The sequence below is a fragment of the Lampris incognitus genome, chromosome 7 (assembly GCF_029633865.1).
Source record: "Lampris incognitus isolate fLamInc1 chromosome 7, fLamInc1.hap2, whole genome shotgun sequence".
Classification (NCBI taxonomy): Eukaryota; Metazoa; Chordata; class Actinopteri; order Lampriformes; family Lampridae; genus Lampris; species Lampris incognitus.
Window position 1 is genome coordinate 2,950,200 of NC_079217.1, and position 17,422 is coordinate 2,967,621.

At 46.2% G+C, this 17,422-nt stretch overlaps 1 protein-coding gene across 1 annotated transcript in view; it reads left to right on the forward strand.

The window, feature by feature from the left end:
- The first annotated feature begins 206 nt into the window (after positions 1-206).
- Positions 207-17,422, forward strand: part of cntn5 (contactin 5) — a 113,092-nt gene continuing 95,876 nt past the window's right edge. Inside the window, exons 1-3 of the mRNA XM_056283114.1 lie at positions 207-441; positions 7,743-7,863; positions 7,973-8,148. Coding sequence (XP_056139089.1) covers positions 210-441; positions 7,743-7,863; positions 7,973-8,148 — 529 coding nt within the window. The 5' untranslated portion in view covers positions 207-209. The remainder of the gene's footprint in view (positions 442-7,742; positions 7,864-7,972; positions 8,149-17,422) is intronic.

Consider the following 17,422-nt stretch of genomic DNA (forward strand, 5'->3'; position numbering starts at 1 on the left):
TGTGTGTAAATGTGTCGGCCCTGTGATGGACTGGCGGCCTGTCCAGGGTTTCTCCCCGCCAGCCGCCCAATGACTGCTGGGCTAGGCTCCAGCATCCTTGTGACCCTGAGTAAGGACAAGCAGTTTGGATAATGAATGTAAAAGCAGGGACAAGCCAGTGTTTTCTATCCCTAAAGCAGAAGTACGGCCTGTCAAAGCTGCGGCCCTTCATGGCGCTTTCTGTTATTTCAGACTTTGCCGAAGCTGTTGGAGGACGACCTGTGCCGTACGCAGCAGTGTTGCGGATGAAACCAGACAGCTCCTCGTCGTGGCTCGGCTCACGGAGCAGACCCCGACAAGACCGTGGCGGCGGTCTGGCAACACCTGACTGGCCGCCGTTCTACAGTCATCACCTGTCAGCTGCGAGTCCGCTGGGCTCTCAGGAGGACTACAGGAGTGAAGGTAAGAAAGAGCCCATTTGAGGGCACGGCATCCCGATGCCGTGGGCCTGGCTGGCCTTCGGTGTAGTGCAGCACTTTCTCGCCTGTTTAGCTTTGTTCCGAAAATAAATCTCCCTACCTGTCACCACCGTATATGCTCTGGACCAGCCAGGGTCATGGCCTTTGTGAAATTGAGGTGAAATCATGGCAATATCTCGCTCTCTCTCTCTTTCAGCTACTGTCAGCTCGAGAAGTGCAGATGTGATGGATATCTGTGTCAAAAGGGAAGATTTAATGCCCCCCAAACAGCAGGGGAACAGACAGTCATAAATCTACATGGGTCACTTGCTGCCCTGACTTACTGACTTATGAATAATTTTCTTGAGGACATAATGACACGTTGTTTCGTTTTCGATTACTCAGGAAATTTCTGCTTATTGAGTCTACAGTGCAGAAATTAATGGGTGGCCAAACGAGCTGCTGCATTTGCAAATAAGGCTTTCCAAAAATGTTGAAACGCACAGAGACTTTGTCGTATAAGTGGATGAAAAAAAATTATGATTGACTTGTAATCGGCTTACATATATACATGTGTATAGATATATAGTGTACCTGTACACAGCTGGGCAAATGTCTTGCTTTTTTGCCCTTTTCCTTTTTTGTTTCTCGCTTTTTTCACTCTTATTTCTTTCTTTCATGTCAGCGTTATGCCTATCTAAGAACTAGTCACATCTCTATAAGCAAGGTGAGGAGTAATGCCTCTCCATTGCCAGTTGTGACAGGACCATGATACCATTGCTGTGGATGGATGTGCAGCGTGTGAGACGGATGATAAACGGCATTAAAAGGGGATGTTGTTGCCTCTCTGCTTGCCCAAGAGACTGACAGATGGCCGCAGAACCGAGTGTCACATTTCTTACTCTTAAAACTCCCTTCTCCAAATCTGTTCAGTATTTTTCACTTCGTAACTCAGCATTTCAGTGTATTTTAGCGTATGGGTGCAATTTGTTAGAAGCGTGAGGAAATATTTACATGCCGAGAAGTTATCCACAGCTTCATGTGACTGGTTGGCCTGTGGTTTTCCCACTCAGTGGCTCTATTTTCCTTTTTTCCCCCCCCTCCTTTTCCACGAGAGCATTCAGTCGAAGTTATTCATAGATGTTGGCATCCAACTCCTAATACCAATGTCCTCCAGCAAAATATCCACACAAACGTAAAGCATGGCTGCTTTTAGTCAGCCCACTCTTGAGCGCTTTGAAATAATGGCGAGGACGCTGCTGTAGGTGGACAGCAGCGCACCAGTGAACCGTGTTAGCATGGACCAGGCTCGCCACACTGTATGTTGTCATCATCTAATATCTGTATCGCTATACATGCAGCTTGTTGCTGCTTTTTAACAATCTTACTGTTATTGGGTAGGTTTTTCTTATCTTTTTCTGGGGGGGGGTGTTTCCCCCCCTTTTCTCCCCAATTGTACCCATCCAATTAACCTGCTCTTCCAAGCCGTCCCGGTTGCTGCTCCATATATTACTCCATATGTTACGTAGTTCCCTGTTTCCTTGCGGGCTAAATAACTTGGTTTTTTTTCCTTCAAGTCTTGCCGAAGACACACACACTTGGTGGACGTGAAGACACCACAGCGGTTTTCAACATTTGTGTCACAAGAGAGGACGTGTGGAGCTGTCAAAAGAGAACTCCGAACAGAATTATTATCCCCCCCCCCTTTTCTCCCCAGTTGTACCGTCCAATTACCCCACTCTTCCGAGCCGTCCCGGTCACTGCTCCACCCCCTCTGCTGATCCGGGGAGGGCTGCAGACTACCACATGCCTCCTCCCATACATGTGGAGTCGCCAGCGGCTTCTTTACACCTGAGAGTGAGGAGTTTCACCAGGGGGACGTAGTGCGTGAGAGGATCATGACATTCCCCCCACCCCACCCCCGAACAGGCACCCCGACCGACCAGAGGAGGCGCTAGCGCAACAACCAGGACACATACCCACATCCGGCTTCCCACTCACAGACACGGCCAATTGTGTCTGGAGGGACGCCCGACCAAGCCGGAGGTAACACGGGGATTCGAACCGGCGATCCCTGTGTTGGTAGGCAACAGAATAGACCGCTACGCTACCCGGACACCCCGTTCTGTGATTGGTTTTTAACATTGTGCATAGTTACATACTGGGAATAATTTTCATCACAGTTTTTCACAGGTGCAACATTATTGATTCATGTCATCTGTCCAGGCTAACTGTACGAGAGATGCAGTGTTAAACACCGCCATGCAGGAGCATTGATGACAGATGTAGTAGCTACTACAACTGCGCTAGTATTTCTACTACAGTCTGTACTGTCCTTATGTGTCAGGGTCATGGTTACTACAGTACTAACTGTACAACTCATCCCAGTACTTACACTATTACTACTAATAATGGGTGGCGCAGTGGTTAGCGTGGTCGCATCACAGCAAGAAGGTCCTGGGTTGGAGCCCCGCGGTAGTCCAACCTTGGGGGTCGTCCCGGGTCGTCCTCTGTGTGCATTTTCTATGTTCTCCCCGCATCTGCATGGGTTTCCTCTGGGGGCTCCAGTTTCCTCCCACAGTCCAGAGACATGTAGTTCAGGTGGATCAGCCGTACTAAATTATCTCTAGGTATGTATGTGTGTGTGTGTGTGTGTGTGTGTGTGTGTGTGTGTGTGTGTGTGCGCGGGCCCTGTGATGGACTGGTGGCCTGTCCTGGGTGTCTCCCTGCCTGTCGCCCAATGACTGCTGGGATAGGCTCCAGCATCCCCGCGACCCTGAGAGCAGGATAAGCGGTTTGGATAATGAATGAATAATAATAATAACAATAATAATAATCATGACTGCTTTGAACATTACTTTCTGCACTGATAGCCTGTTCTCCTGATTTTATTGTGGCACAATCACAACTTGACTTGGATGTGGAAATAAGTGAGACTAGTGGTCCTTCACTTACATTTTTAGCAGCTGTTACAGTGATGAATGTGGTCTCTTCACACCACATTGCTTTGTTGTGTATATTCACCGGAAGGTTGGCAGCTTAATATTGATTCATTTTCCTCTGCAGGTCTACACATTACTTCCAAAAGCTTTCTGTTTACCTGCAGAGCGGTCATTTGATGACAAAAGTTTTGGTGAGATTACAAACACCCCCAGGAAAAGGCCAGGCTTTGAGCTTTTCATCATCAGATCATTTCTAAATAGCGAGGGGTGTTGTGATGGGCCCGAGATTTGGGTCAACGGGTTATCTATAGACCAGAATAAATGCAACATCAGCCAAACTTTATCGAGTAAAATGTGAAATTGTGAAAAGACACTAACAAGAGGGTTAACGTTTTGTGATGCATAATCCCAAGGAGCAGCGATATACTGTGAGAGAGAGGTTTTTGTGAGGTTTTAGTGAAACTACATATACGTCTGCACAGTATGTTGAACAAACACACATGCACACACACAAAGTGTTCATATTTGTCTAAAATCTGTTGCCCAGGCTAGCATGAGGAGAAAACAGTCTCTTTCACAACACGGCTTACCCTTAATGTAAAAAACAGGAGTGTTGAAATGGAAAAATTTTCTGGAACCCTGTTAGTCAGATTTATTTCCTGTAAGTCAGAAGATGACTATTTGAAGTGTGAATTACCCGCAGCAGAAGCAACAAAAGATTACAACAGGCGCTGCCGATGGGAAGACGCCAGACTAGTGAATAATGTAGATGGCCATGTGGGTGTGTTTGTCTGGAAGAGGGCTTTTAGTCTCGGAGATGGAGTGACAACTTTTGACCACTGGTCTCCATTCTCCAAAGTTCTTATCAGTTTAAAGAGCATCAGAGTCAAGCCCAGTTCAAAGTGGAGGTGGGATTACATCAAGGATCGCCTCTGAGCCCTTTCTTGTTTGCAGTGGTGATGGACAGGTTGACGGACGAGATCAGGCAGGAATCTCCGTGGATTATGATGTTCGCAGATGACATTGTGATCTGTAGGCAGAGTAGGGTGCAGGTTGAGGAGAGCCTGGAGAGGTGGAGGTATGCACTGGAGAGAAGAGGAATGAAAGTCAGTTGGAGCAAGATGGAATACCTATGCCTGAACATACATATGCGTAGGACAGTGGAATGGTGAGGATGCAAGGAGTAGAGGTGGCAAAGGTGGATGAGTTTAAATACTTGGGTTCAACTGTTCAAAGTAATGGGGAGTGCAGAAGAGAGGTGAAGAGGAGAGTGCAGGCAGGGTGGAGTGGGTGGAGAAGAGTGTCAGGAGTGATTTGTGGCAGAAGGATACTAGCAAGAGTTAAAGGGAAGGTTTACAAGATGGTAGTGAGACCAGCTATGTTATATGGTTTGGTGACAGTGGCACTGATGAAAAGACAGGAGGTGGAGCTGGAGGTGGCAGAGTTGAAGATGATAAGATTTTCATTGGGAGTGATGAAGAAGGACAGGATTAGGAACGAGTATATTAGAGGGACCGCTCAGGTTGGACGGTTTGGAGACAAAGCAAGAGAGACAAGATTGAGATGGTTTTGACATGTGTGGAGGAGAGATGCTGGGTATATTGGGAGAAGGATGCTGAATATGGAGCTGCCAGGGAAGAGGAGAAGAGGAAGGCCAAAGAGGAGGTTTATGGATGTGGTGAAGGAGGACATGCAGGTGGCTGGTGTGACAGAGGAAGATGCAGAGGACAGGAAGAGATGGAAACGGATGATCCGCTGTGGCGACCCCTAATGGGAGCAGCCGAAAATAGTAGTAGTAGTAGAGTCAAACCCAGTTTAACTTGCCAGACTTAGATGGGACACTTGAAATTGTAAATGTAACATAAGACTGCAACAGAACAACCAAAACTCAAGGTGATGGTAAGAAAAGGGCTGTAGTCGGCCATAAAATATTTATCATGCTGCTGCTGAACTGCCCATAAGAGTCTGCAAAAGTCTGCTCTTGTGGGGCATCCGGGTAGCGTAGCAGTCTATTCCATTGCCTGCCAATACGGGAATCGCCAGTTTGAATCCCCGTGTTACCGCCCGCTTGGTCAGGTGTCCCTACAGACACATTTGGCTGTGTCTGCGGGTGGGAAGCCGGATATGGGTATGTGTCCTGGTCGCTGCACTAGCGCCTCCTCTGGTCGGTCGGGGCCCTTGTTCAGGGGGGAGGGGGAACTGGGGGGAATAGTGTGATCCTCCCATGCGCTACGTCCCCCTGGTGAAACTCCTCACTGTCAGGTGAAAAGAAGTGGCTGGTAACTCCACACGTATGGGAGGAGACATGTGGTAGTCTGCAGCCCTCCCGGATTGGCAGAGGGGGTGGAGCAGAGACTGGGACGGCTCGGACGAGTGGGGTGATTGACCGGTCATAAAATGTTCGGCCTTTCTCAATATAAACAAGGTTACTCTTCTTTATGACAGAATCCTGCGATTAAGATAGGGAAGAAAACAGTATGCTGGGGGGGGGGGCACAGTAAGGGGTTAACCATAGTTGATGATTTATTTGATGGAGTGTTTTACTCCTATCAAGGGCTAAAGGATCAGTATTACCTGACTGATAAAGGGAACTTTTCGAAATTTCTGCAGTTTCGAGCTGTGTAGAGTCTGGGGGTTACGATACAGGACAGGATGAGAAGGTATTACAGAGGTTCCTGAAGCTTCCCAGTATTGTACCATCATCCTGCATTTTATAAAGCGGCAGCCGATGCTCTGTACGGTGAAAGTGAGAGTCTGAGGATAATATGGCAAAGGGAGCTGGACATTGAGCTTGATAAAGAGGTCTAGGAGAATATTGTCCAGAACGTGGGCTGGTCAGTAAGGGATAGTAAGAGCAAATTTATACATTATGAAATAATTCATAGGTATTATTTCTTGGTCTAATTCAAAGCAATGAATGCTGGAAATGTAAAAGCTCTATGGGTACTTTTGTGCACCTCATGTGGGACTGTCCGCTAGTTTCCCAATTTTGTACACGAGTGGTTGGGGCAATTGAGGAGTGGTTCGACCAGCCCTTGCCAAGCTCGCCACGTCTATGCCCTCATGGAGACAAATCTGCTCTGCCAGCTGGACTGACAAAAGCACAGTCTGGGTTAGCCCTTACAGGCTTCCTGAATGCAGCCAGGGTTATATTAAGGAACCGGACAGATACGAGCGCACTGTGCTACAAGGACAGGATCGAACTCATGATGGCTCCAGCCTCATAGGAGTTGATGATAGCTAACGTGAGAGATTCTGTGTCTAAATTCACTGAAACGCGGGGTGGGTTTCTCAGATTTATTAGTGGTGCGGAACATTGGGTGTATATGTAAAAGAGAGCCTTGATGTATATCATATGGGGTGTTGTATATTGTGGAGAGGGGAGGTGTTGTGGCCTGTCATGCTGTGCTGTTAAGCTTGCTTCTGTTTTTTGTTTTTGTTTTGTTTGTACTGTAATGTTGTTTTGGGAAAGAAAAAAAGAAAGAAAGAAAAAAAAGATAATTGGCCGGATACAACTGGGGAGAAAAAAGGGGGGAAATCCAAAAATAAAAATAAATAAAAATCTGCTCTTGTTCACACTGCATAAGCATTGTAGGCCCATTGCTGACTGTCTGTGACAAATTGACTGCAGGTTAAGACCCTGCGGTGATACGTTACCATACTGAATGTTCGGTATTCTCTTACATGAAATCTTTCACAGACCAACTCTCTTAACTCAACTGCAGTGTACCCTCATGCTGACGTCATCGGCTAACAATGATGTTACTGCTGTAGGTCTTCACCGCAGGATCTTCACCTCCAGTTACTACTATAGGTCTTCACCGCTGGGTCTTCACCGCAGGATCATAACCTGCAGTTATGGAATTTAAATCACAGATGTAATTTACAAATGTGGATTTTTGAAGACTGATGTGTGATGTACAGCTCTTATGTTCAGCCCAGGGCTTCTCCATCCATTATAAATGGGACTCCAACTTCGGAGATTGTTAGATGGATGCCTAAACTTTAGCCCCCTGTTAAGCTGCACTTTACCCTAATGAGTTTATATTTTGGCAGTGCCATCTCCAGATTATTATCATTTTTACTGTCACAATCATCTTTTTCTTTTTTTTTATTCCAGTTCCAGCTTTCAATGGGGGAAGCTAAACATCATATGCCGTCAAAAAAGCTGAAAATAAACCCACGCTCCCTCGCTTTGATTAATGAAGGACAGCAGGAAGTGTTTCTATACCAATCCAACTGTCCTGGGTTGAGGGATCAGTGAAAGCTGCAACTGTAGTGCTGCGATCCACCTTTAAGCAGGGCAATAATTATTCATACGCTGCATAACCTTTTTTTTTCTTTTTTTTTCAAAATTTTGTAGAGAATGAGGAGTTTGGGCCGGTTTTCATCCAGGAGCCAGATGATGCCATATTTGCTTTGGATTCAGAGAAGAGGGTGATGATGAACTGCGAGGCACGCGGGAATCCCCATCCCACATACAGGTATGACGTCTTCCTTGTCTGTTCAACCAATTTAAATCATCTTCTCTAAGCTGATTGTCGTGCCTCTTTTCAAGCAGACAGACAACTTTTGTTTCTGTTGTGTTTTCAGTTGGTTCATCAACGGGACACAGGTGGACGTTGGGGCAGATTACAGATACAACCTCATTGGTGGAAACTTAATCATAACCAACGCGAGTGAGATCGCTGACTTTGGCAGTTACCAGTGCACGGCAGAGAACAGCTTCGGAACCATCTTAAGTCGGGATGCCCTGCTGCAGTTTGCATGTGAGTTGCCTCTTTTATCTTCTGTGTTTGACTATTTTCACTGTTCTGCATAAGTCAGTTAAGACCGTGACAGATACACTGGGGCTGGCTGTGCGAGACTGTTTTGAAAAAGATTTATATTTTTGAGGTAGTGTTGTAATCGCCTGTGGCCTGTAGAAGGAGATAGCTGGAGACGACCCTCATCAGATGTAAATGATTGGCTTTGAGCTCTTCATCTCTACACCTTAAAATAAACCAGTTTGGTTCGAGGGGTAAATAAACAGTATCTGAAGCAATGTTTTGTTGCTGCGTTTAGTTCCCACTGGCTCCATCTGATACTGTTGAATTACATTGCTAACAGGGTATATGCCCTCGAACTCCATGCCTCAGTAGTAAATGAGAGCAAAACACACATTTCTGCCCCCAGTTATCCCCTGGCGGACCTCCAACACATCATCGCACCATATCGCAGTATACATGGAGAGACTATGTGTGTATGTCTGTGTGTGTGTGTGTGTGGGGGGGGGGCTGTGCCTCAGAGGAAAATGCATTGTTGGTTTACTTTACAGTTTCCTTAGGAGGAATGATCATAAAGACTTATTGGTATTCCTGTAGGAAGCCTGCAGTTTCGCCGTGCTTCGTCAGTTGACTTGGTGGAAATGACAGTACTTGGTGTAGTATGTTGTTATGGGGCCGTACAGCTAGTGGGACTTCGGAGCAGAACAAATGGTTGATTGGTGTGAAATCATGGACACAGCAAAATGGAAATAGTGTATTTACCCTGATGTTATTTCAAAGTTTCCCCCTCTCATACAATGTGTCCTTTGCAATTTCATTTTGCTGGACAAATAGTCAGGATTCCAGCCGTTTCTATTATGCCTCTATTTGTGCACGCATTAAGCCATAGGGGCTCATTAAACCACAGGGTCTTGAAAAGGATTTGTAACACAAGAGAAGCGAAATGAAAAACAGGAAAAGGACTATCTTGAATACCAAGTACGCATGCCTTCACCGGCAGGTTGGATGGAACAAATGAAAAGAAACTGACGCCCACAAACACAAGCAGAGTAGTCCAGCCCCCGAAAGAGAAGTTTCTGTTTGCATCACCCGTTGCCTCACTTGTCCTCCCAGCTCTCCACCTCTCCCCTGTGTGAAGTGTTAAAATAGTACAAAATATCTGGCATTTGAAGGGCAGAGAAGCAGAATTATGTGCAAAAACTGATATTTGCCCATGCAAGTGACTTATTTGAAACTTTTCTTGAGAAACAGGCAGAATAAAGGTAAAACGGTGCTTTAGAGATATGATAAGACATTCAGGGAAAACTTCTAGAATCTCATCATTTACATATGTAGTATTAGCGAAATTTTAATATAAGTAACTGTATGAAAGAAGAAGAATTTGTCATAAAAGATTAACATTTTGGGTGTTCGGGTAGCATGGTGGTTTATTCCGTTGCCTACCAACACAGGGATCAGCAGTTCGAATCCCTGTGTTACCTCCGGCTTGGTCGGGTGTCCCGACAGACGCAATTGGCCGTGTCTGCGGGTGAGAAGGTGGATGTGGGTATGTGTCCTGGTTGCTGCACTAGCGCCTCCTCTGGTCGGTCGGGTTGCCTGTTTGGAGAGGGAGGGGGAACTGGGGGGATGTCTGTGAATGTTCTCATTCATCCAGGTCATGGTTATCCAAAGGAGTTGAATAGCGGGATCCTCCCAGGCGCTACGTCCCCCTGGTGAAACTCCTCTGTCAGGTGAAAAGAAGCGGCTGGCGACTCCACATGTACGGGAGGAGGCATGTGGTAGTCTGCAGCCCTACCGGAATCGGCAGAGGGGGTGGAGCAGTGACCGGGATGGCTCGGAAGAGTGGGGTAGTTGGCCAAGTACAACTGGGGAGAAAAAAGAAGGGGGGGGGGGGTCCTAAAAAAAATTTAAATTTGTCTGAATTTTTGAAGATTAAACTCCATTGGCCACAGGCAGCTGCTGTGTGTTGGTTCTGCTAAGAGCCTTCTTGTGTCGACCCTCTCATAGATAAATAAATACACATCGCTCCCTGCAGAGGTTTCCATGCCACAACTAGCAAAGTCCTTTCAAAGTGTAGCAAAGTGTAGTCCTGTCATACAGAGGCCATTTTTGTTGTTGTTGTTTTTTTCATCAAACACCTATAGCTTGTAGCCTATGCAGGTCCTGAAGTGTTTCTCCAGTTTGTCTTGATTTTTATGGATTTCCAGCTCAGAGCTTTAGACACCCCAGTGCACTGGCCTCACCACTTAACTTGAGCACAATCCATATAAACTAAACAATTGATACCATCCATCCATTATCCAAGCCGCTCATCCTGAGTAGGGTCACAGGAAGCTAGAACCTATCCCAGCAGTTTCTGGGTGACAGGTGGGGAGACACCTTGGACAGGTCGCCAGTCCATCACAGGGCCGACACATTCACACCTAGGCAGAGTTGTAAAAAACAGGTCCAGAAAGTAAATGTCCAAACCGTGTATTTGTTACATGTTACTAAACCAGCTGATTTCATTAGCTAGTTTTCCTTACCTAGTTGAGGAGTGGTGTTGACTAGAATCTGCTGGTGTAGTGCATGAGTGGAGCAAGTACATGGTTTGGACTTTTACTTTCTGGACCTGGTATTTACACCTCTGCACGTAGGGACAATTTAGTACGGCCGATTCACCTGACCTACATGTCTCTGGACTGTGGGAGGAAACCGGAGCACCTGGAGGAAACCCACGCAGACACAGGGAGAACATGCAAACTCCACACAGAGGACGACCCGGGACGACGCCCGAGGTTGGACAAACCCGGGGTTCGAACCCAGGACCTCCTAGCTGTGAGGCAACCGCACACACACCACAGTATCACAGTTGATACCGATATTCAAAATTATTTTTAGTCAATATGAAATAGAGTAGTACTCACTCTGAATGTCCATACCATGGGGCCCTTCAGGAGGGCAAGTCAGAGAAACAGAGCGGTGCCTTGCAGCGTACATTGGGATGCAGAGCCGCTCCTCTCTCTTCCAGCAGAACGAATGGTAGGTATTCATCACCCAGCTTGAAACTCAAGGGATTTTTGTTCCCCTGTCATTCTTTTCTCATTGCATATTCACCAGACGTATGGACTGATGACATTATGTAGTTCAAGTTGAGAAATTCATTGATGAATTATGCACCTTATAATCGAATGTCTTCAGTCAATAATTTTAAACTTTTCTGCTTCTGCGATCAGATTGGAAACCAGAGCCATGCTGACCATTGTCATGGTGTTCCCACTTTGACATCACACAGACTCTTTGTAGCCCTTTTCTATACATGAGACCTCTTTAAGCTGATGGGAGTTTAAATTTTTAACTCCCCTCGGTAAATATATTTTCAACTCCAGTGCACAGTGTGCTATACTGTGTAGTCCAGGAGGACTGTGTTTTGTCTCGGAGTGTGGCACCATTACCATCATTCATGGGCTCTGCCGGAGAGGCACTGCAGAGTGGACCAAAGAGTGCACCAGGGGGCGAGTACAAGCCAAGATTTTCTATATTCTTCCCACCGGTCGTGTACCCTGACTCCAAACATGTTCCCATTGGGCTCCCGCTTTCCTTTCTAGCTTTGTTTTGAAATTCTGTGCTGCTGAACTCACTTGGGCTGGTTTTCAGCCGTGACTTTGAAGGCAGCAGTTGGAAGAGAAGCCTCTGATCTTTCTCCCCACAGAATTCTTCTCATTCTGCAGACATGAGTCTGGCTCAGACTCAGGTATCGGGAGCCACTGTGAGCTCTGCAGGAGTAATGAGCCTTTAGGGGCAGCTTTGACACCCTCGCTCTCTTTTGACCTGGGGGGTTTCACACATTTAGAAACTGACCGCTTGTTGATTGTTGATGAAAGTGAAGTAATTTGCAGTGAAAGCAAGCTCCCATACTATATTAATGTATTAATGTAGATTCCAATGCAAACTGCAGCTCAGGGTTTAAAAGATTTAAAATGGCATATGTTAAGTGGTAATTTTTGAGGATACCTAATGACCAGGCTTCTTCTTTTTTAAACATTATTAAATAGATATTAATATTGATGTCTTACATAAGTCTTATGATACCGAGGGAAATGATGAGGTCAGTGAGGGTTTCATTTGAAGCTATAAAAGCATAAAAGGACTCTAGCAGGAACCTTTAGTCACTTCTAACACCTTAAACGTCCAGAGACGGCCCCACAAAAACATCAGCTTGGCTTTATTGGAACCCTTACTTACACTGCAAGGTGTCACAATGCATGTCCATGTCCATAGTATAATATCTTTCAAGAGTAGTTGAACGGGGTTGTGGTATTTGCACATCTCAGATATACTCACACCTGGGCCCTGCAAAGCACAACAGTCATAAACCACATTTACCCCTTGCCGTTAAAATTCGCCTTGCATGATTGAATGGCAAATTAAATGGTGCATATTGCTAAAAAAAAAAAATCAAAGTACAAATGCATTCTAAATACACTGGGGACAGATTTTAAACAGTTCTGATTAAACCATCTCCAGATGTGACCTGAGATGCATTGTGGGTGCAAATTTGCCAAATGTAAATGAGACTGTCGAAGCCACATACCCTATACAGTATGTCTGCTGTATATGTCAATGTGGGTAAAAATTAGGCTACATTGAGGAGTAAGAATGTTCATATTGCTGAGGGAGTACAATCTGTCTGGCTGTCAGATGTGTATTTTTGACAACGGGCACTGATGCAGTGTGGATAAATAAAATGTAGATACAACTGGTCATATGCTCTGCCCACTCACCATCCATCCATTATGCAAGCCGCTTATCCCAACCGAGGTCGCGGGGATGCTGGAGCCTATCCCAGCAGCCACTGGGCGGCAGGCGGGGAGACACCCTGGACAGGCCGCCAGGCCATCACAGGGCCCACACACCCACGCACACACACACTTAGGGACAATTTAGTACGGCCGATTCACCTGACCTACATGTCTTTGGACTGTGGGAGGAAACCGGAGCCCCCGGAGGAAACTCACACAGACACGGGGGAACATGCAAACTCCACACAGAGGACGACCCTCCTGGTTGGACTACCCTGGGCTCAAACCCAGGACCTTCTTGCTGTGAGGCGACCACGCTAACCACTGCGCCATCATGTCATATTTCCACTGTTGTCATTTCCGTCATTTCCATCTACATAACAATCACAACAGCACGCCGGTCTACATAACAGTCACGATAGAACTCCAGTCTACATAAAAGTCACAACAGCACAAAAAGTGCTATTGTAGTGCAGTTTATGTAGTAGAAGGGTTTTCAACTGCATTTTCTCAAAACAGTAACATAATGTTTTTTAAACATGATTTATTTATAAGATTTTCAACACGTACAACAACATAACATATAGCATAACATGAAACACATACACATAGTTTTTAAAAGAAAGCAAAAAAAAACCCAACTTTCAAGGCAAAACAAGACAATTTGGTGACAGTAACATACTATACATACTGTGTGCTTTTTATATGGGGAAAACAGGGCTCAGCCGGGAAGTACAAGATACTGGTACGGGGCGGGGGGGGGGGGTACCTAGTCAATGGGGACAGAATCCAGCTGGAGGGACCTGACATATGTCAGGAAGGATTGTCAGATTTTATAAAATTGTCCATTATAGCCATGAAGGGAGTGTTTGATTTTTTCCAACTACACAAAGGATAGGATAGGGATAAAGGATAAATTGGGTAAAGGATAGGGCATCCTTGGTCCAATGGGTAAGAGAGTTGGGATGGGGGCTATTCCAGTGCAACAGTAACATAATTTTGACCAAAAATAAAGGCGACTAGGGGCAGCACGGTGGTGCGGTGGTTAGTGCAGGTTCGAGCCCCGGGGTAGTCCAACCTTGGGGTTCGTTCTGGGTCGTCCTCTGTGTGGAGTTTGCATGTTCTCCCCGTGTCTGCGTGGGTTTCCTGCGGGTGCTCCGGTTTCCTCCCACAGTCCAAAGTCATGTTGGTCAGGTGACTCAGCCGTACTAAATTGTTCCGAGGTGTGAATATGTGTGTGTGTGTGTGTGTGTGTGTGTGTGTGTGTGTGTGTGTGTGTGTGTGTGTGTGTGTGTGTGTCGGCCCTGTGATGGTCTGGCAGCCTTTCCTGGGTGTCTCCCTGCCTGCCGCCCAATCACTGCTGGGATAGGCTCCAGCGTCTCCGCGACCCTGAGAGCAGGATAAGCGGTTTGAATGATGGGTGGATGGACTGAATAAAGGCAACTAAATGTTCACTGTGATGGACAAGTAAGTTTCAAGTCTCTGCAAGTTCATACTGGAGCCTGGAGGTTAGGAAAACGTGTATTTAAAATAGCTAAAACAATGGTATGCTACCGGAAATTGTCATCGTAAAAGTAAGCCTTTTCCATATTTCCACATTATTGCACCTTATTTCACCTGTTTCCTTTTGTTTTTATTTTGTCTTGTATGTATTTTTTATTATATTCTATTATATTTTGTCAATTCTTTTAACCATCACCTTACTGTTGTTAATTTTCCCTCATACATCAACATACTAATTCAAATTCCTTGTATGTTCTTGACGTATTTTGTAATAAACATGATTCTGATCTGGTTCTGGTTCTAAAGTAGGCCTATAAGCCATGATTAATTGGCTAAAACGTACAAAAATACTGATATGGGCCTTTAAAAGCAACGGTACATCTAAGCAAATCCAATAACTACAATTCTCATACGATTATATTTATTATGTCAAGTAACGTGTTACCACACAAAAATAAGCCAAGCAAAGACGCAACACATGACGTAGGCGGGGCGGACTGGGTTTGACTCTGCCAGGCGGAGGTCTGGAGGGGACTGTGCCTTTGGTCACGTGTGTTTGTGTACGTATCTGTCAGCAGTCAGTTTGACAAGCTGTCTGTACCTGTTGTCTCCTCTCCACCTGTGGCTCCAGCGAGCGTCTGTGTCCGCTGGGGCTTTGTCTCCTGCCCAGTTGGTCTCCTCCTCCCGGGGAGCCTCACATGCCATCGCCAGAGCGCGGTGATGTTAATCTGGGGGGTTGTAGGGCTCTCCTTATTCAGTGTTCTCTTGTTTCTGAGCTACAGCCTAGTCTCTACTCCACCGATAGAGCTAGGACAGCAGTTGTTATGGGCTTGTTAAAGAATAAGGGGCATCCGGGTAGTGTAGCGGTCGAATCTGTTGCCTACCAACACGGGGCTTGCCAGTTCGAATCCCCATGTTACCGCTGGCTTGGTCGGGCATCCCTAAAGACACAATTGGCCGTGTCTACAGGAAGGAAGCTGGATGTGGGTATGTCTCCTGGTCGCTGCACTAGCACCTCCTCTGGTCAGTCAGGGTGTCTCCCCGCCTGCTGCCCAATGACTGCTGGGATAGGCTCCAGCATCCCCATGACCCTTAGAGCAGCATAAGTGGTTTGGATAATGGATGGATCCATCTATCCATCCATCCAGCCATAATCCACCAACCCTTGCTTTCTTTACCTGTCAGTCAAAAGTCAGCTCATTAATTTTTTTTTTCTCCCCAATTGTACCTGGCCAATTACCCCTCTCTTCCAAGCCGTCCTGGTCACTGCTCCACCCCCTCTGCTGATCCGGTGGAGGGCTGCAGACTACCACATGCCTCCTCTGATACATGTGGAGTCGCCACCCGCTTCTTTTCACCTGACAGTGAGGAGTTTCACCAGGGGGACATAACGCGTGGGAGGATCACGCTATCCCCCCAGTTCCCCCTACCCCCTGAACAGGCGCCCCGACCAACCAGAGGAGGTGCTAGTGCAGTGACCAGGACACATACCCACATCCGAGTTCCCACCCGCAGACACGGCCAATTGTGTCTGTAGGGACACCCGACCAAACCAGAGGTAACACGGGGATTCGAACTGGCGATCCCCGTGTCGGTAGGCAATGGACTAGACCGCTACGTTACCCGGACACCCAGCTTATGAATATTAAGGAGGACTAGACCACTCCCTCACAGTTCTTAAGACACTGATGGATATTTCCAGAAAAAATTGATATTTGGCAATTAAAAAAAAAGATGTTACTGAATACGTTATTACACCATGGTCAAGGTTTTTTCGACATGTTAAGTTTCATTTGATCACCAATTTCAGTCCAACTTTAAGTGCAGTCAGTACTGGTACAGTGGTTTTGAAACTGACAATTCCTTGTAAAATTATCAAATAATCCATCTTTCAGTATCTAAAATATGTGTTCCAAGTCATCTATCTATATCTGTCTATCTGTCTGTCTGTCTATCTATATATATATATGTATCTCTCTCTCTCTCTCTCTCTCTCTCTCTCTCTCTCTCTCTCTCTCTCATCTGTCCATTCCTGTCTGTCCAACTTCCTGCAAGCGTGCTACTTTATATATTTATTTACTTAGCACGTACTTCCCTCTCTCGCTCTCTCCTGACCTCGCATAATTTTTCCATCACTCGCCCACTCTTTCCTTCACCCCCCCCCACACACACCACCACTCAGCTCATCGCCTGCTTAGTTCTTTTTTTCTTATTGACCATCTTTGAATGGTCCAGGAGAATGGCGGCAGATGGCAGGTGTAAAGAGGAAGACGAGCAGGGCTGATGAGTCCATAGCTCCCCCAGTGACGGTTGGCCAGTCTGTGTTTTTATACTCTCGTGGCAGCTTGTTAGTGCAGATAAATTAAAACCAGTCACACGAGGCCAAGAAGAAGTGATTTTGCATCTCTGAGAAAGCAGCCGAAGACGCCTTTGCATACTAGCAGCATAATAGGCCCACAGCCTTTCAATGCTAATTTGAGAAGGGGGTCCTTTCTTTCTTTTTCTTTTTTCTTTTTTTGTATCAACCATAGTGGAAATGGCTCAGTTGGTGGAGGCAGACAGTCCAAAGTCATCCATCATAGTCAGTTTAGAATTGGGTGAGAAGTCCATTTCAGAGGATGCTGTTTTCACTTTCGGGGGCTGCGCCAGAAGAAATACTCTCTCCCCGGTTCATTCTCTACAGCGGCCCAGACGGTCAGTTCTGTGCTGGATTCACCCTCTTAAAAGCTCAGGAGGTGGCCAGCTGGACTGGATTGATTTGTGCTTTGAGGCAAATCCAGTTTGCATGACAGGTTACCACCCCCCCCACCCACCCTCATCTATCCCCCGCCCAGCTGATTCTAGCCCCAATGAATGTTAACATACCTACTGAAATATTCATCCCCCCCTGTTTATTCTCCCTGGACTCGAAGGAGCTATTCTTCTAAACACGTTCTCCTGCCTTCCTGTGGAGCTCATTATTTTATCCATCCATCCATCCATTATCCGAACCA